General features: G+C 42.1%; 1 protein-coding gene across 7 annotated transcripts in view; it reads left to right on the top strand.

The window, feature by feature from the left end:
• Positions 1-20,055, top strand: part of LOC135899966 (zinc transporter ZIP6-like) — a 113,409-nt gene that overhangs the window by 69,858 nt on the left and 23,496 nt on the right. For all 7 annotated transcript variants that reach the window (XM_065429369.1, XM_065429366.2, XM_065429368.2 and 4 more), the window contains exons 4-9: positions 210-624; positions 1,215-1,312; positions 6,581-6,773; positions 9,423-9,592; positions 12,863-13,042; positions 15,675-15,807. In XM_065429369.1, coding sequence (XP_065285441.1) covers positions 210-624; positions 1,215-1,312; positions 6,581-6,773; positions 9,423-9,592; positions 12,863-13,042; positions 15,675-15,807 — 1,189 coding nt within the window. The remainder of the gene's footprint in view (positions 1-209; positions 625-1,214; positions 1,313-6,580; positions 6,774-9,422; positions 9,593-12,862; positions 13,043-15,674; positions 15,808-20,055) is intronic.

Here is a 20,055-nt window from a genome sequence, read left to right as displayed (position 1 = left end):
CACATTGTGCTTAACTGTTACTAGCAAATACTCTAGTTTATGAACAGGCTTTGTTCTGTTTTTTCCAATTGTGCAGACAGAGGCCATATCATTGCCAAGTAGATTTCTGTCTAGTTGATTGCAGAAACTTTATTCCTGATGTGTCAATGCTTATTTTCTTGGTTTTCATGCTGTCTCTTTCTCCGCTGCCATGCCTGCACGTGGGACAGTGCTACCGAGCGATGTGTTTCTGGTGTCACATCTTCCTGTGTGTGCTGAGTGCGGTGCCATCGCTGGAGGCAAAAGAGACGCCCGAGCGTTTTCGTGACCACGAGTACTTCCTACGCAAGCTCTTTGACAAGTATGGACACGATGGACAGATGACATTTGAAGGCTTTGAGCACCTCCTCGAGAACCTCGGCCTGGCACACATCACCATACGAGATCACGACCTGTCTGCACACCGGCCAGAGGGTGCTAATGTGGGATTTGTGAATCGCCATGCTAACCACATCCACGGCGATATGGCAGGTGCTGTTGTGGATAGCCACCACGACCACCAGCACAGTGGCGAAGAGTCGGATCATGCACACACGTCTGAGGGAGCTCGTCTGGCGAGGGTGCAGAGGGACCTTTCTAGTCAGGGTAAATGTGGCCTGATTTTTACTAAAGTGTAATGCAGAACAGAGTTTAAATTTCAGAGCAAGGAATTCAATGTTACTGGTTATTCTATTTCCTCTTGAAGAAGTAGAAAGTGCAAATGTTATGGAAAAAAAATTGACAGGAGAACTGCTATTAATGTCTGTACCATTTATTTGAAAGATATAGCAAAAATGACAAATGTACATAGACAGGATATTCAGTGCACATTAATTTCTGTAATAAGTCTGTTTAAATAAAAAAGCAGAGACCCTGGTATGTAATAATTCCTTTGCTTGAGTGGCTTGGCTTCCTGCCAGCCAATGACAAATAGTAAAAAGTATGGAAAATGAAGAATCCTTACAGAATAGCACTCCAGTTAAGATTTTGCAACCATCCACAAAACTGTAGTGCAAGCACTTGGTTACAGGCAGGTTCATGGACTGTCTCTTGTGCTGCAGCCTGCCATTGTCAAATGTCATAGCATATAATTATAAAATCTAAACTTTCAGAAGTCACCTTTTCCTGACTATTTGTTTTAAGGAAGGAAGGAGACAAGCTTGATTTTATTTGATTTTTTTTCCCCACATTTCTAGATGGCACAGAGGCAGCCAATTCCTCTAACACAACAGAAGCTTCCAGCGTGCCAATGGTTACAGCCAGTACAAGGACAGCAGAAGTCTCATTTGAAAAGGTTAGGTCAAAGTTCAGTTTACCTGTTCTAGTCTAAACTTTTGCTTTTTATTACTGTTATTATTTTATTTCTTCTGATGATTTTTCTTCTCATATTAAGAAAAATGGTCCAGTTGCAACTGAATGCTGTGTCTGTTCGGGTTTGACCACTTGGGACTCATGAGCTTCATTACCAATGAATGGGCTTGTAACAGAAGAACTGGTAGCAGATGTTGAGTAAAAAAAATTGGCCTTGGCTGTACATTTCTTAAATTGAGAAACATGACATCACACATGACAAGCAATGCTCTAAGGTATTTGTATTGCAGAGATTAATTTGTGCTTTGTAGATGTGGATAAACATTTCCATGGGATTACTTGAATGTCTGCCTTTTGTGAAGAACATTGTGTCTCCCAAACATGAGGCATTGATGCTGTGATACTTAGTTGTGAGACTACTACAGGTGCAGGTTATGTAAGAATCCAGCTTTATGGCCCAAGTGAAACTCTCCTTAGTGTCTATTTAAGAATATCTATGGCAGTCTACATGATATAGGCCACTACTGCACCATCCTGTTATGTTCTAGAGACTTAATGTACAGGGTGCTCAGCAGAACCTCTGTTTGATACATTCCTTTTTGTTACAGTTTCCTGGCACCAGTCCCGTTTAGTTTACATAAGGCCATGTGTATTATCTTCCTGTTTGTTACGTTTCTTTCCGTGGTTATATCCAAGAACTGTGATGGTGCACCACCAACTTTGCATTGTCCATTAGCGGTGCCTATATTGATTGGCACCATGTTGATGCTGAAAGTGATAGCAGAACCTTCCGTGTGGCGAAGGATTGCCACGGTGATGTTAAGACTGCTGCAGCATGGGTGCTGAAGAGGGGCTGCGAGTGCTCAAAAATGAGGCTGTTATTATCAGTGATTTCACCCAAGAGTTGCCTAGAAATTACATGCATCATTTGGTGATTCACAGCTATGACCACTCCAAAAAATCTTTAACATTCAGTATAACTTCCAGGCAGCAATAATGAGCTGTACTGAGCGAATTTTCAATAGTTTGTTGGCTTCCTATTCCATGGTCAAACTTCTTAGTGTTGAAACGTTGGACAAGACAGGGGGAAACATGCACAAGCCCTATGTCTTTTCCCACTCTGTCTCGTCCATTGTTTCTGCACTAAGAAGTTTGGTCATGGAATGCCAACTAGCCTGATCGCTGACATTTCTGTTAAACTTAAGATAAGGTTTTCTGTTAGAGTAGGATTTTGTTTCATTGTTTGTGCAGCTGCCACTGCTATCAGATGGCACTTTTTTTCTGGATCATGAATTACTTCTCCGTGGTCCTCTAAAACATGTGTCAACAGGATCCTTCTGTATTTCTTTGAGCTGTACAGTTTCATCAAATCTCTTGTGGGATTACATATAGAAGCTGGTATTACTTACGCGACAAATCACAATATTGAATTAAGTCAGTTATTGCTTTGTTAACTAGAATTGATTACTCCTAGGTGTATGTTACAATTTTTGAATTGGAGCCTAGCATCAGTGAAGTCGTGTCCCTTTTTGAGAAATTGCAAGTGACTCACATTGCGAATGCCTGGAGTAAGAATTCAATGCCACGATCGATCGATTGATTCGTTGAAATTCACCCCCACTGTCGGCGTCTCGAGACGCACCGGAGACGGTCTGCACAGGTGGCTCAATGCGTGACTTAGGCTCAAAGGACAAAGATGCTGCAGTAACGAACGAACAAAAACTTGTATTTACAGATAAAATTACAAAATTCGGTTACAAGATTGCATAGTTTCAACAGTACATCGGTTGCAAATAGTTACGCTGGTTTGGACCACATAGGGCGACCCTATTTCGGCAGAGCCAATGGTGCTTAGCACCGAAGCCAGATCCAGAACTCCCTATCGGAGTGCTGCGGCCGCGTTTTCTAGATGCAACGCTCCGCCCAAAATCGTTACTGGTGAATTACTGCCGGGTTGCGTCCCAACCGGACAATCCGTTCAGTAGAACTTGCGTGCCTGATTTGCCAGTCGAACAACCATCAATCAAAGAACATCTTTTTTAGTACAGTTCACAGTGTAGAATCCTCACCCAAAATACACAATATATAACAACAAAGGGGTGAAGGTCACGCCAGCTGTACACCTCGCAAGTTCGGAGAAACGGCACGCAAGCACAGCTGGCGTAACAAGCGCTGACCAACAAAACACATGCGCAAAACCTAAATGCCAGGAAAAGTCGGGACCATGTTGTCAATCCTCGAACATGTACACGATGCGACCAGATTCCAAGAAACCGAAGCCAATGCGGCGCCATAAGCAAACACTTGTTTGGCTTGCAAACTGTCACAGAGGAGCACGGGATAATTGTCCACCCGCCAACGTCGGCCCCGTGTTCGGGCTGTAAGCTGAAGAAAATGTTCCTTCGGCGACTCGGAACGAGACAAAACCGTAGGCTCTTGTGCAGTTCCAAGAATCCATACGCCAGTCAGCACGTTGCAAACCCATAAAAAGTAATGAAGCTCGCGCGCCCGCTTGATGCCGCGCAATCCCCGCTGCCTGCGTCCAGACCCAAACCACGCATACTCCAAGGTCACCCACCAGAGCACCGCGGAAGCCAGACGCGCACGACTATTAGGACGTCTGATGCCCATTCGGGGAACCTCCAGCTGTGAATGAGTTCACACCTGCCAACCGGCCGCGCGTAAGGAAAACGCCTGCGGGGGGTCCGAAGCTCCCTTTTCACTGTGATGCGCGACCGCTACTGTGGCGCTGGTGGTCCTCTCCGCTCCCCAAACTTTGCGGCAGCCATGGGTGCCGGCAGTGTGGTTACTTTGCTTGCCTGAAAGGCCCCACTCTGTGTCAACCATTGACAGGGATTACTCAAGTGTGCAAACAATCTCGTCGAGATGCATGCCCCCTGCCCAGATGGCCCGCGCAGTCTTTTTGGGTTTGTTTTGCAGCCGCCCATAGCAGGGCTTACACCTGGCATGCCACTTTTGCCAGAGAGCGTGTGCCTGTTGAGACAAATTTTTTTATATCCATTACATGCCAAAATAGGTTCAGTATACAGCTAAATATTCGGGGTGTACGAATAGCGATTTTTGAGGCCGAATCATATAGTGACTGAATTGAATATTGAATACCTTTCGAATAATGGACATTCATTGTCCCAATTAATATAAAATCATGTTCGCATCCCAGTATTCTTAAGCTTAGTGTATTTCTGTCATTACATAGTGCAGTAGACTCCCTTTAAGGCGAACTCGAAGGGACCATGAAAATTTGTTCATCTTATCAGAAGTTTGCTTTATCAAAAGAATAATAGCCACACAAAAGGCTCTGCTGTCTCTCTCAGCATCAACACGGTGGCAATCAGTGTAGGCACTGCAAATGGACAATGCCAAGTTGATGGTGCATCCAAATATCTTGCTTCAAAATGGTAACTGAAGTAGACTTACAGCGGAGAAAAAATAACATGAAAAGCATTGATTTAACTGAGCTTAATAGAAAACAGTCTTGAAGTGGTACTCTTGATTGGTTTGATCCCATCCATGATGGATGTTCGTCGCTTCTGTGCAAATTCGCAATCAGCCACAAAAGGCATCATGTCACCTAATGGCCTTTAAAATCCTTCTGTGCATTCATGCTGCTAGAAAAAGTTCACTAGGGAGTTCAAGCAGGCATCTGCCGCCTCACAGGTCATCGGTGCAGGCTCTGAGCTAGCAAAAGTATGAAGGAGCGCGAGCGCACAGCAAAGCAATGCCACCTAGAGGAAATTCTAGGTGACATTGAGCAAAGTGGGGAAGGAGAAAGGAGACAGTGTTGCACAGGAGAAAGATAGGTGGAGGTGTGTTGGGTTGACTTCCTCTTTCAGTTACTGCAGATTTTGTTTGCAATACAGACGTACCGGGTTCGTCTTCTGATAATATCATCCTCGCATGTCGTACGCTTTGTGTGCAAGTGAAAGCGTGCGATGGTGAGCCAACGATGGCGGCTTAATCTTGATTCTGCAAGGAAGGAAAGGGGGGAAGAAGCGCGCGATCTTCCGTCGCGCACATGGCACCGGCGGAGGGGATGGAGGCATTGTACTTCAGCCAGGTGCTATCGCACAGGCTTTATCTTGAAAGCAATCTGATTTTGATCACTACTACTGGCACGATTCCCCATGTCAGCATTGAGAGCAAGAGTCCATAGTCGTCGAGTGTGACATGTTCGTTTGCTTGTGCGCACAGATGTTATGCTTGCGAACTTGGTTAGTCGGCGAATGTTTACAAGGGGGTTTTCTACTCCGGCAGCTCCTGCGTATGGTGCGGCCTTATGAGCCCTGTCTTGAATACGATCTACGATGCAGACAGTGTAGGAGTCTAGGCGCACCGAAGGGCGATAGCTTCGTGTGCACTATAGCGCCCATATGCTTGCACGTCACCTGCGTTCACGACGTGAAACGTCGCTAACTTTTTGTTTCCTCCTCTTGTTTTTGCCTTCGGCTACGGGCGAAGTGCGCTGCAGGCCTCTAGTAAGGTACTTCAATGTGCGTGCCCCAGGGCACGACATATCGAGGCACCCTAGCCTCCAGGATCGGTAGCGGTGCCGAAGAGCATAAATCAGGTGGTTCGTCTTAAGTGATTTTTTTTTTTTTTGCATTGACTCTATGGCAAATCAAACAAGTCTTTCCATGTTGTTCGTTATATGTGAGAATTCGGGTTAACTGGGTTCATCTTAACGAGAGCTCACTGTATGTTATTAAACGTTGTTTTATTAAAAGTACAATTGGAGCACTAGATGCTGACAAGTAGTTTCTTCACATGCACATGGCCTTTCAAAGAGTGCGAATGATCATTGCGCAGCTTGTAAAGTAATGGCTACCTAAGTGACATAGCCTGCTCCACTACACCAGTTCTGATGTTTTATGTCGATACTATGCCTGCGGGGGTGAAAATTTACAATACCTTAGTTAATCTTACGAAATATTCGAAACATATGGAAAAAATATTTGGATTTATGAATATTGACTATTTGATTTCAAAACTGACTTGAATAGGACGACATCATTTCATTCATTATTTGAAAGTTTTGAATATTCACACACGGATATAAATATATAAAGCATGTAATTCGCAGTACACATAATAGAAATTGGACAATACTGATGATGTGATAGATGGTGTTTTATATAGCAGAATTCAATCGTATTACTGTTTATTCTCTCATGGCACACAGGCAGTCGCAACATTGACCTTTGCCTCTTTATTCTCAACTTTGCTGGTGCAGTGCCTAACAGCAACAGAAATTCTGCACACTGTAGACACAAGTCCTGAGGCTAATGTCATAAACCTCAAGGACTTCATGCACCTTTGTCCGGCACTCGTCTATCAGCTGGATGAGAAGCATTGTTCTCTGCCCAAGGCCAACCGCCACATCCACCATCATAGCGACGGTGAAGAGACAACAGTAGACTTTAAAGGTAAGTGTTTTCAAGAACTGTCTGCGAGGTTGTCCTGTATACTGCCTTAGCCAGGCTGTGAAGCACTGTGTTTCACTGACACGAACAGTTTTTCACTTCCTACTGCCACTGAAATATACTTTCTCATACCATCTCATAGGCTTATGCATAGTTCCTCCTAGTCTCATACTGACTAAACTAAAATTGTATTGATCTCGTAAGGTTGGTTCTTTCAACACTGGGACATTTTTACTTGCAACAACTATTTGGCATACATAAGATATCAACTAACCTAAATTGGTTTTCTTATGTGCAGTATGTGTTCACTGTAATAAAGAAAAATTTAATAAATTTATTTTTGTTCATTCAGTTGTCCTACCTTTGTGCAGAAAGAGAGCTGTAGTAATGGACTGTGCAATTTCCTGATATTTTCACACCAGGGTTGGAATGTGCTCTTAAGCGCATTCTGAGCACATGCAGAGTGCTTGTATTAGTGCTATCCTGCTGCTGACTTGTATGTATTCACTGTGATCACACCACGGAGTAAGAAGATAGGAGCGCTGACTCCTTCGCGGTGGAATACATCACTTAGGGACGAAACGTGGACACTGGGCATCTAGTTAACTTCTTTGGTGTTTCCCTCTGCTCCACTTCCTAGCATTCACACATGCTTTCTTCTCTCCTTCCAAACCCGGCCAACTACTCTTCTTGTGTAGCACCGTCTGCCGAAGCTCGTAGAAAACATTCCATAGCTTACTTCCATGTGCGCATGCACTGTAGTGGTGGAGAATGGCAGCATCAGCAGTGTGGAGCTGGTGGGGCATTGCACATCAAGCTTGTCGTCTGCTAGAAACTTGGGCCCTCAGCATCTATATTTTACAGGGATCCAACTCAAAATTATATGTGCAGAAATAAAAAAATGCATATGAATACTAGCCTCTGCTTTCTCTACACGTATGCAACACATTTGTACATGTCCCTAGAGAAAGCAGACAAAAAAATAGTTGTACAAAAAAGGCATAGCAGAAGTACGTTTCCCACGTCTACACAGAAGTGAAGGTTATGTGCTACGTACTTTTCATGTTTGGCGCTTTGTTTAGTATAGGTTCTTCAAAAGGTGGAACAGAACAGTAATTGAAGTGCTTCGTGCCTTGCTATAATAAATCAACCGGGTGTGGCATAGGACAGGATAAGCTTTCTGTTTGCAGCGTCATCTGATTCGCAGCTGCTGCACCAGTGGCGACAAAATTTCTGGACATAAATGATCGCTTAAAGCAAAAAAATTATGTGCACAACATTCCAAGTAGCAGCTGACCTTTGATAAGTACTTCAGCAAACGTAAAGGGAATGTCCTATTAGAGTAAAAGGCTTGTCCCTTGATTGGATTTTAAAGGGAGCAGATTTAACGATTTTTTAGGGAAGCCAGGTGCAACTCGCTGATGTGGAAAGGCAGAAAGACAATTTGTCTACCATGGCACACAGTAGGAGCATTCTCTCACTGAGGCACATGCTGCAATGGGAATTGTCAGCCTTGTGTTCAAGATGCTTCCCATAAATTGCAGCCTGGATGCTACAGGCATCTGTTCAGCGAAGAGAATGGTTTGAATATGCCTTGCAACAATGATCTTGCTGAAAAATGTGGTACAAGCAGTTCCACAGTAGCACAAAATGGCAACAGCACAAACTTTTTGAGCACAAGCCAGAATTAACTTTTGCCGGAACAATTTCTCCATCCGGAAAGTTTCAAGCTTCCACCTTCATGGGAATGCCACGAGGTACAGAGAGAACCGAGTGACACAAGAAGCATCGCAAGAGAAGCATGCTAAGCATCCATCTACTTGAATGACGCTCAGATAAAAACAGTACTAAAAGGCATCCTTGCTCTAAAAGCTTTTCACTGTTGTTATGACAGCTATAAATGACACAGACTGCCATTGTGTCCCCCCATCCCCCATTTTCTGGTTTCTTATGTAGTCTTCGTATTTCATTAATTTTTGTTTTATTGTTCCTTTGCATAGCACAATTTCATGTAACCTTTAATAAAGGCTCACCATGGGGCTTGTAAGGTATAATACAAGTGAATGAATTTAAATGAAATGAAGACATGTTTCATATTCTAATGTTGCTCCGGGAACCACAATACCTATATGTGCTACTAGCATCCGGGCATGTGCCGAGCAGAGAACACAAGAAATGGGCAAGGAGGTGTGGGAGCATGGCCAATCATGGCTGTGTGCCATTGATATAGCAACGGCAAAGGGACCTGAGCTTAGCATAGCTGCATGCCCACTCCATCAGTTGATTGGAGCAGACTCCGACCCCCCAAACACACACACACACTTTTCTCTTGAATGAACTGTGAACTTGCAACTGGCGTTTCAAGCTCTGTCCCTTTCGGACGAGAGGAGTCGGCATTCCTGTCTATACTACTCAGTGTATGGTACACAACGTAGTCTTTCAAAGAAGTCAGTGCATTGAAGAAGTGCCGTTTTAGGCTGTGTTGATATATATGTTGTGACGATAACCTGACCTTCAGTATTTAAGAGGGCAGGTTAATGATATATTTAGTTGCCAGGGTATATTTGCAGCGAGGTCAGTGTGTATTGAGTTCCCATTTTCTCACAGCCCTGTCCTCCGTTGTCTTTTCCCTTTCCTTCTCTCCTCTGCCAGTGTGGGTGTACGCCTTCCTTGGTGTGCTCGGCATCAGCCTTACCGGCCTGCTCAGTGTGGCCATAGTGCCACTAATGCAGAAAGTTTTCTATCACACACTCATCCAGTTCCTGGTTGGACTTGCTGTTGGAAGCCTGACGGGCGACGCCCTTTTGCATCTGCTGCCTCATGTGAGTTTTGCACAGTCTAGTTATGTGTTCCACGAGCACCTTCAATGTTTGCTATTGCCTTTTTATGAGCAGGTCATTGCACTGTCTACCCCCTATGCCTTAATCATGTGCTCAGCCACACGTTCGACTGACAGTACCCAGGATTCAAACGAAGGCACAGCTCTCATCACCAGCTATCGAGCAACTTTCGTTGCTCTTGCTGTACAAACAGTACAACGATCATACTCATATATACACTGATGGTTCAACCACCGTTGACGGTTCTGCTGGATCAGTGATTTTTGCGGCGAAAGTCGCCACCTTCAAGTTCAAGACATCGCATCAGACTACATCCACAGCCAAGAAGCTTGCTGCTCTTCATAGCACATTATGCACAATTCGACAGGAACCACCTCAAAAGTGGAGCATTTTCAATGGCTCTAAGGTAGCTCTACATTGCTTGCTTTCCGCCTTACGCCGTGGACCATGCGAACAACTAGTGCTACAAATCCGCAAGTTCTTCATTGCCTCGTCGAGCAAGGACAGATCACATTTCAGTGGCTCCCTAGCCACTGGGACATAATGGGTAATGAAAAGCCCGATGAAGCTGCTCAATCTGCTCATGAAGACGATGTGCAGGAGCCAATCCCGCTGTCAAGAAGAGATGCAGCAGTGAAACTTCGAGTGTTTCCATATGATGCCTTACAATCGTTGTGGAACATATCTAGTTTCCAGCACACACGTCTACATCAGTTGGACCCCTGTCTGCAACTTCAGCCTCTGCCTGAACTCTCCCAACAACTATCCCAACCTGAGACAACAATATTTTACTGACTGTGGCTTGGCGTCGCGTTTACGAAGTTGTTTGCTTTGCGCATTGGATGGGAGAATAATGCTGTGTGTGACCACTGCGGCAATGAAGGAACTATCAAATGTATTCTTTGTCGTTGTCCCCGATACAACACGCACAGGCAGTCACTCGCGACCGCGCTCTTGACGCATCAAATGGCGCATCTTGACAATTAGCCATTTTCCATTTTCGGAGCAGGCAGTCCTGGAACGCCGACCTATACAGCCGTCGCACCACAAGACAGTGAAGGCACTCTTGACATTTTTATGTTCGAGTCGCTTATTGGAGAGACTGTAATTCTCATGAACGTTCACGACCTTCCCTACATTTTTTCTCCCCATTAGTTTGCTTTTATCTCTGGTATTTTTTCCATCTTTCATTTCCCCTTACCCTTCCCCAAGTGCAGAGTAGCAAACCAGTCTCACCCGGTTAACCTCCCTGCCTTTCCCATCCTGTTTACCCCCTATCTATCTATCTATCTATCTATCTATCTATCTATCTATCTATCTATCTATCTATCTATCTATCTATCTATCTATCTATCTATCTATCTATCTATCTCTTTCTCTATCTATCTATCTCTTTCTCTATCTATCTATCTCTTTCTCTATCTATCTATCTCTTTCTCTATCTATCTATCTCTTTCTCTATCTATCTATCTCTTTCTCTATCTTTCTCTATCTATCTCTTTCTCTATCTATCTATATCTTTCTATATCTTTCTCTATCTCTATCTTTCTCTATCTCTATCTATCTATCTATCTATCTATCTATCTATCTATCTATCTATCTATCTATCTATCTATCTATCTTTCTCTATCTATCTATCTATCTATCTATCTATCTATATCTATCTATCTTTCTCTATCTATCTATATCTATCTTTCTCTATCTATCTATATCTATCTATCTATCTATATCTATCCATCTATCTATCTATCTATATCTATCCATCTCTATATCTATCTATCTCTATATCAATCTATCTATCTCTATATCAATCTATCTATCTCTATATCAATCTATCTATCTCTTTATCAATCTATCTATCTATCTCTTTATCAATCTATCTCTGCCTTAATCATTCAGCATTGGTCAAAAGAATGCAGGCTTTTGCTTTAAATACATGAGAATAGGGTGCATAAGCACCAGAACCTTTATTTAGATTATCCAAATGCTTACGGGTTTGAAAAGTTCTATGCAACATTTTTGTTGAGGTTGTTATCCATTTCTAGAAAACTTAACTTCATAAGTGATTTTGTTTGAGATAACGAGAGCTCAAAAAGGAGCCTGCGCAGTTATAACTGCGCAACAATCAACACCTTGTTGATTTTCTTGTATAAAGAGGGAAAGCTGTTAATATAGTTTCTTTGTGCCAGTTTGTGTTACAGTGCCTGATGCATGGTTGCAGATTGTTTATAATTAGCTGTGGGGGAAAATACACATTGTGCAACAGCCTCGTACATTACAATGTGAAAGTGTGGTGAGTGATTATTGAATAAATAATGAGTATTATATCTTGTGGTTGCCTTTCATTTCTTGTGAAATGTCCACAATATGTTCCAGGATGCATAGCATGTGAAAAAGCAAGTGGAATGGCGGAGGTGGGTGGTTTGGGCAGGTCTAGACCTCGTTTAACAAAAAGCCCTGTGCTCACTTACGCCTCCTACTATGGCTCAACACATGCAATATCTCATTTGATTATCCTTTAATATTTTGTAAGCTGATGGAGAAAATATGTGACATCTCTGCATGCTTGGCTGGTGGCTATTCGAGATGAATCCTGCTTGTAAGCTAAACTGGCAAAAACAGCGTCAATGTAAAACAGGAACGTGGAGCCTGGGTAATATACTGTTTGAATAGAGAGACTGGAAGCATAAGGCTAGTGCAACCCTGTGATCAATGGGAACTGGCTCTTGACCAAGTGACGGCTGCGTGCCTTACGACTGATGCTTCTTCCTTGCTTTTCTTTCTGCAGAGTGCTTGCATTTTTTATTGCTTGCTTCTGCACCAGCCACATTTTAACCGGTTTAAGAAATCAAGTCAATGAGAAGCTGGTCATCAAAGGTTAGTTGTTAACTCGGCCAACACAGTGTCCGCAAGCATAAGTAGAATGGGCAAACAGATCTTGAAGTGCAGATTGATCTTGCTTACTGCCGCTTTGGTATAAGTTGCATAGAGCAGCAATATTGATGAAATAACTGCTAATTGTCCAACAAATATAACATAGCATTGCCTAGCCTTAAAAATTTTGGTCAGCAATAAAACTCTGGTGCTTTGACGCACATGCCTGCAGAATAAAAAAAAAAAACCCTAATTGGTACATTTGGGCTGCTTGTTTGGCAACTGCTGTTGCGATTCTTGAAATGTGTGGCAATAACAAATGACACTGTCCCAGAGGAGATGCAACAGCTTTGAATATGTTGTCTTCAATGGATGCAGGCTATGTCCGGCGAGCACCACGAGCACTCGGAAGAAGGCGGCGACGGGGAAAACTATGTGTGGCATGGCCTTGCTGCCCTTGGAGGCATCTACCTGTTCCTGATCGTGGAACGCTTTCTCTCCATACACTCCAACCACAAGCATCGCAAGCACAGTCCACGATCCAACAATAGCATACAGGTATCCAGTCTGCACTTGCCACGTGTGCTTCAGTTTTGATACTTTAAAAGGTCATAAGTATATACGTACATACAACCACAACACCAACAGAAAGGATGATGAACAGGCACTTCTGATTCTTTGTCAGCCTAATTTCAGTGATTTATTCCTAGAAGTTCCCGCACTGAATCGGGAGATCTTTATGAATACTTTGGCATTTGTGCCAGGGTATACAGCACTTCAATGATTATCCTCATCGTATGGAAGCGTGTAGTAATCTTAGTTCCTTTCTATATTACTTGAGCTGTCTTTTCTTTCTCAAACTTTGGTCTGGCAAAGCTATCATAGTTAAGCAACAAAACTGGATTTAATGATGTAGAAGACACATTTTAGCTTGCACAGAAATTGAGTCCATCTGTCATCCTGATGGGGCACTTGGAAGGTGGTTCATTGTCTTCCAGGCTTTGGACAACACTGCAGTGTCGGCTGCGTAACCTCGTGGCTCACAGAGAATGGGAAATGGCAAATAGAATGCAACAAAAGGATGTAATGTTCTCTTTCCCATTTTTGTTTAATGTTTAAATCTTCATTGCTGCCATGACTACTAGGTTCAGCAATTTCAAAAGAAATTGCAGACTGCATTTTCAAACCCTAAAAGTGTGCGTCGACCTTTACAAAAGACATAACGCGCATCTGGATTTTCTCAATAGTTGTGACACTATACAGCATATGAATAGATCTTGTGCATGGTATGCACAAGACGTTCTCATTTTGCAGTCATGGTCAAAATGTTAACGAGGTACTGTCATGTGGCAGTGGGAACTGGCAAGCTGGTAGATAATCTATGCAAATATAACTTGGAAGTAAAATATGTAGCAGTGATACAGCATTTGATGTCGGTAGAATTGAATGATGCAGCTTACACCCAAGCCATATTTTTTGCCATGTCGTCACATTCCACCCTGGCTGATACATTTCCAGAACCTTCTTCAATTATCATGAATATGAACTCTGATATGACACACTTGCTAAAAATTGAGATGATGCTAACAACATAGCGACACTCTTGTCCTCTAAGTGGAGACATGATCACATGACAGAAGCAAAAGTTATGAAGAGCATTACAAACAGAATACATACACATACCAATAATTACATAGTGCTGATAGATATTGCTCGGAACAGTTGCCTTTCTTCAGCCAACATTGTGCAGTTGACTTCTGTTAATTTGACTCTGGTTAATTCGATACCAACCATAGGTATTGGCCGGCAGCCATGCATTTCCATGGGTCTAAACTTTCATTATTTCGACCCTAAAATTGCCCTACATCAAATAGCCTGACTCCTGTGGTAACCCCAATAGTGACCTGTGTAGTGGCAGCTTTGGGGATACTGAATTCATAGAACACATGTCATCTCTCGTCCAAAACACCTATTTTCTGCCTGCCCTAAGAAGTTTTTAAAGCAGTAACTGGAGATCACAATGTCTGATTATGGTACTGGCTCGGTTCTAACACGCATTTTAATTTTTTTTCTCAAACAAATTGTGCCCAAAGTCGCGTTTGCGGCATTTGTATACTTTGCCTCATAAGAGGGCTGTATGGCAGAGAAGCTGATATTAGGAAACTGTTTGCCACTGTGCAACAAGTATTAGACCCTTACCTTGCCCATTTTTCTTGATAAAAAAAATCAGATGCACTAGATTTCTACTTTGTTTATGAACATTAAACGGGCACTGAACCACCCGTCGGGCTTGGTAAAAAGATACTCTGCAGATAGTATATACTGCTGTGAACATCTCAGTTAAACTTTGTAGCCGTGCATGGCGCGTAGAGCTCACAAGCAGAGTGCGAAAGCAGATGTCTGCAAGTACTGTGGTTGTATGCCGCTCCCGGACAAAACAACCTTTCTAAGGAAAGCAAAAAACCGCACCTAAAGGGAGGTAATCAAGGCTATCTTTATAAAAAGAGCAAGAAATATGTGTGTTAGTGCACAGTCCTTAGCATTAAGCGACAAAGAAATGCCATTAATAAATGACCTCCTGTAATCACCACTAAGATTAGAATGTGCAGCTGCCTCATTTGGTTGGATACTTGGATTACGCCTGCAATACACGCATGCTCTTATGTACCTGGCACGATGATTCAGTTCAGATCACTGGCTTATGAGCAGCATTAGTTTCAATCACCCGTGTTAGTGTATCTACTGCGATTACTTTGCACTCAGGTTTCATGTATAAAATTTCATGGTTTCTGGTGAATAAACAGTTGGAATTTGGTGCCTGTATATGTTGTTTGTGTCTCACTTCGTTCTCGTCTGCTTAGCGCCATAACCTTTGTTTCTAAGTCATGAACTATAACTAGCTCAGCAACAACTTTTGTTAAATTGTGGTTCGATGCTTTTTGAGCATCTTGTTGAATTTGGCCTGCCAAATAATAAAATTCGCCAGTCCTATCAAGGTGGAAGTAAGTCGGGGTAGAATGGAAGCGAACTTTAAGGTCATGGGGTACCAACAACGGGCAGATAAAAGACCATATAACAAAGGGCTGGTGAAATCGCCGGTTTTAAGCACGTTTGGTTTTCGAAATTTAACATTCGATTCTCTTTTCACCATTTTCCCGTATGCTTCAGTTGTTTGTTTCTTTAATGCAAGTCGAACCCAACACCAAAGAAGCTTCAGCGCTCCTCCCTAGATGAGCAGGGCAAGGTCGTGGGAGAGAAGCTGTCCCACCACAAGCAAGGCTCCTACGGCTTCGTGGACTCTTCTGGCATGGAGGCCCTTGAACGTAAGTTGTATGGGGCTGATGGCTTCATCAAATGAATGCTTTTGAAAATTTGTTTTTCTATGATGGCTTTCATCTTGCTCAGAACCTGCCTTGAGCTACAACACATACTTGGCATGTGGACTAGCACTGCCTGTGTGTCCCACATAATGAAGGCACTTTTACTCTCTTAAGGTAGAATGAAGCACTTCAAGTGACATTAGTAGCATCTTTTTTGAGCAATTTTTATAACATGTACATTTCAAAAATCCAATTATTTTATTTCCTAGGATAAGTATTCTTTGTGATATCCAAAACTGAATGCCATTTTCTTAGGGCCTAATTAGCTAATCAACAACAACTTGCATGGTAAACTACACCACACGGAATCTATTCTGAATGTTCATATTCTAAGCTTCAGTATGTAATTGGCATATTATGCACTGAATAATTAGTGCACATTCCATAGACGTAACAATGTTTGTGCATAATACATCATACTACATGTATGTAGTTTTAATTTCTGTGCATGAGTAAATGACAGCAAATGTAGCATTAGGGTGTCAAGGCACTTAAAGGCTTTTAGCTGCACTCACGTTTTCGCTAGAAACTTCCAGAAAATATCCTCACAAATGGTGCAGGAGATTTCAGTGGTTGCCCACATTTGACAACAAACATGTCTTCCACATTCTCATGAGAGGATGTTGAAAAAACATGAAAAAGTATTGGCAACTTTCGAAAAATGTGGTCAGAGTGGAGAAAACGTCCAGATGTGTCGTTGTGGAACTAACCAGTAAATATGTTTGCGGAAGATGTGTACAGTGGCAGAGGAAAGGTTGTTATACCAAGGTGGGGGAGCAATATAGGGGATAGGGGTGATTTGTAAAGAGAAAATCGGGTATGGAACTATATTACACACCAAAGAATGAAATCAAAGGGAGAAACTGTGACACTTGAAATTTCTCAGCACTACTGTTCTAAACCATATAAGGGTGCCTAATTCTCAAAACGTGGTGTTATAGGCGAATATTTGCCGATGACGATTAGTCTGTAGTGCAGAAACTATTCAGCATGTTTTGTTATCATGTCGAAGTACTCAGAGGTAAACAAAGAGGTAGCTCATGGCCTTCGACAGTTACACCTTGAATGCTGTGAGAATGGTAGGAGAAAGGTAAGTAAACATGTGTTTGGAAATTAAAATAACAGCTGGAGTGATAGAGTATAGGTGTAGAGGTGAAAATAGGCTTCGCATTCCTTTGTATACACCTTCTCGCACTGCTCGTTGTGTTCTGTCTGAGGATATCCAAATTATTCCTAATGGTCAGCCGTTGACTAGATTTCATGTAAGCTGCCCTGGAAAATCAACTGACAAATAGTATAACTGAATTTAAAAAGCATGCTTGTACAAAGGCAGGTGTGCGACAGTGGCAAGCAGAATAAGTAGAATAAAATGTTGCTCCCTTGTTTAGTGCCCTATTTGGCGGCTTTGGATTACATTACGGAACGTCTGTGCAGTTATGTAGCAGTGACTAGGTTAGCGCTCTTTAAGTGTTACCAAAGTACTCAAAATCTTAAGCGATGTGCATTGCTGTTCTAGGTAATGTTTCTGCACTGTGCAAAGTCTATGTATAAATATTAGCTGGAATGGCAATGCATTCTGTGACACGTGTTCAAAATGTATTTCTAGAAAATGGTTCTAAGGACGGTTTCTAGTAAAAGCACTGGCTTGACTTGCAGTCTGCAGTTGCAAAATCCCACTTAAGCTGGCACGTGCACAGGCCGCAACCCCCCCCCCCCCTTCGCCCCGAAATAAAGCGGCATACCCCTTGCCCGCGCCACCACTCCTCACACACATTCCTAAAGCACCGCCAAATCAATCTTGAGATTGGACAGCTATTCTGCGGTGAACATTTTACTGCGCCTTTCCCTCCTTTTGCATGGCAGTATAGTTATTGGCATCATCTCCTGGGGTGTGAAGGCCAGCTTCCTCATTGATACGGTGCCCGCACAATCAACTCGAGATGCGTTCAGTTGTCACCGTCTATTCTAGTATTCTTTATTGTGCATAATGATAAGGTTACAAATGGGTATTACATATACACACAGCTATATGCAAACACACAAGACACTATATTAAGTCAGTCACTAGCTAACGCTGTAATATAATTACGATGAAATTGTTATATTGAGTGTAAAAATTTATGAAGGTTTATTTGAATGTATAAAAATGAGAGTATCTTAATATGACACGGTAATGAGTTTCGAAGTAGTGTGGCTGAAAAATTAGTAGTAAATTTGTCATAATTAGTTCTAGGTTATGGTTGTAAATAGCTGTTGGTAGAAGCGAAACGGGTAAATGTGGAATGTGAACACTGGCTGTTAGTAAATATAGGGAATGGGAGCTTTCCGTTAACAGATTTATGAACAAGTATTCCAAGTGAGTATTTATTTAGTTTCTGTAACAATAAAATACCGTTAGAGCTGACCAATGGAGATGCTTCTCATGTGTAGCTGCTACGTGTAATGATGCATGCAAATTGCTTGATTTTGGGTATGCTTTAGTTGGGATAAATATGTGGGATACATGTTTCCCCATGATCTTATGCAATAATTAATATGTGTGTGACTAAAGGCATAGTAGAGGGAGATGAGTGTCTTTACATTAAAGAAATTACAAACTTTAATTGATATTCTAATCCCATATGCTGCCTTCTTTGCCAAGGATAAAACGTGCTCATCAAATTTTAGGTGTTTATCTAATATGACACCAAGAAACAGTACACTATCGGTAAGATAAAGTGTGCTGGAAGCAAAGTTTAGTGATGGATACACTGAAATATGCTTTTGTTTAGCTGAGAAAATGACAAAGTTAGATTTCGCAGTATTAATCCGTAGTCTGTTTAGTTGGCACTAGGTTACAATATTAGCCGCGTCGTGGTTGAGCTTGCAAATTAATAAATCAAGACTTTTGTCTGAGGAGAAGATGGTAGTGTCGTCAGCGTAAAGGATACGGTTCGAGGACTTTAGGCACTGTGAGAGGTCGTTCATGTATATTAAAAACAAGAGTGGTTCTAATATAGATCCTTGTGGTACACCAATGTTAGTTGTTTTAGGGTGTCTGTAAGTGCTAGATATTAATAGAATATATTCCCTATCTCTCAAATAGTTACGTAATAATTGCAGTGCCAGGCCAGTTATACCAATAGTCTAATTTAGCAAAAAGTATGTTATGAACATGTGAATTGAACGCTTTAGAAAGGTCAATAAATAATGCGCCAGCAAAATTTACAGTGTCAATTGCTTCCCGAATCTTGCTTGTTAAATATATTAATGCCAAATCAGTTGAGTATCCCTCCCTAAACCCAAATTGGTTTGGTGATAGGATACTAAATTTTCATAAATTGTTAAGCATATTACAATTAGTTTTTTTGACATTTACTAAAGAAGGAAAGTATAGCAATAGGGCGGTAGTGAGATGTTACTCTTATCGCCCTTCTTTAAAACGGGGATTATTTTGGCCTTTTGCAAAGAACTTGGATAGATTCCTGTCTTAAAGGTAAGGTTCACTATATGACAGAATATTTGAAATATTAGGTACGCTATCATTTTTATGAGAGGTGGGCTGAAGTTATCAAGGCCAGGCCCTGTATATTTTAGACTTGAAATGACTGTGGCCATGTCTTCAGGTGTCGCGAGATGAAGGAAAAAGCTGAGGCACACGACCACCCTAACCTGGATCATAAAGCAGCACCCTCACACAAGCTCCCTCTGAGTTATCCAGAACGAAATAAAGCAAATATAGAAAAATGTCGTTATCAAGCCTTATCTGCCGCATCCCTGCCGAGGTAACACGTCGCATTTAGTGTTAGTTGGAGACAAGCTGTGATAGCTGTTCGTTGTCTTAGCAAAGATAAAGTGCATGGATGATTTTTTTTTTCTTTTGCCACAAACCTTGTCACCACGAAAGCGAGTTGACAACGTCAGTGCAAAGGTTTAAAGGTGCGGTTTGTTTCGTTCCAGTTGCCATGTATTTCTCTAATGAGCAGAAGGTAAACATGATCTTTGCCTTGGGATCTGCGAATAGCAACAAGAGGAAAGCTGCAAATATATCTATTAGTCATGGAAGTGTGGCGGTAGACCAAACGCATCCACTATCATCAGAAATTAGGAAAACCCGAGACAAACTGGCAGCTTCAAGAAACAACTGCAGAGGACTCCATCTTTGAGTCCTAGCCTACATACGGATGTTCTAGCATTTATGGCCTGAAATCC

The sequence above is a fragment of the Dermacentor albipictus genome, chromosome 4, assembly GCF_038994185.2.
Source record: "Dermacentor albipictus isolate Rhodes 1998 colony chromosome 4, USDA_Dalb.pri_finalv2, whole genome shotgun sequence".
Lineage (NCBI taxonomy): Eukaryota > Metazoa > Arthropoda > Arachnida > Ixodida > Ixodidae > Dermacentor > Dermacentor albipictus.
Note: the sequence above shows the minus strand (reverse complement) of the source record. Positions and strands in the feature narration are given on the sequence as shown.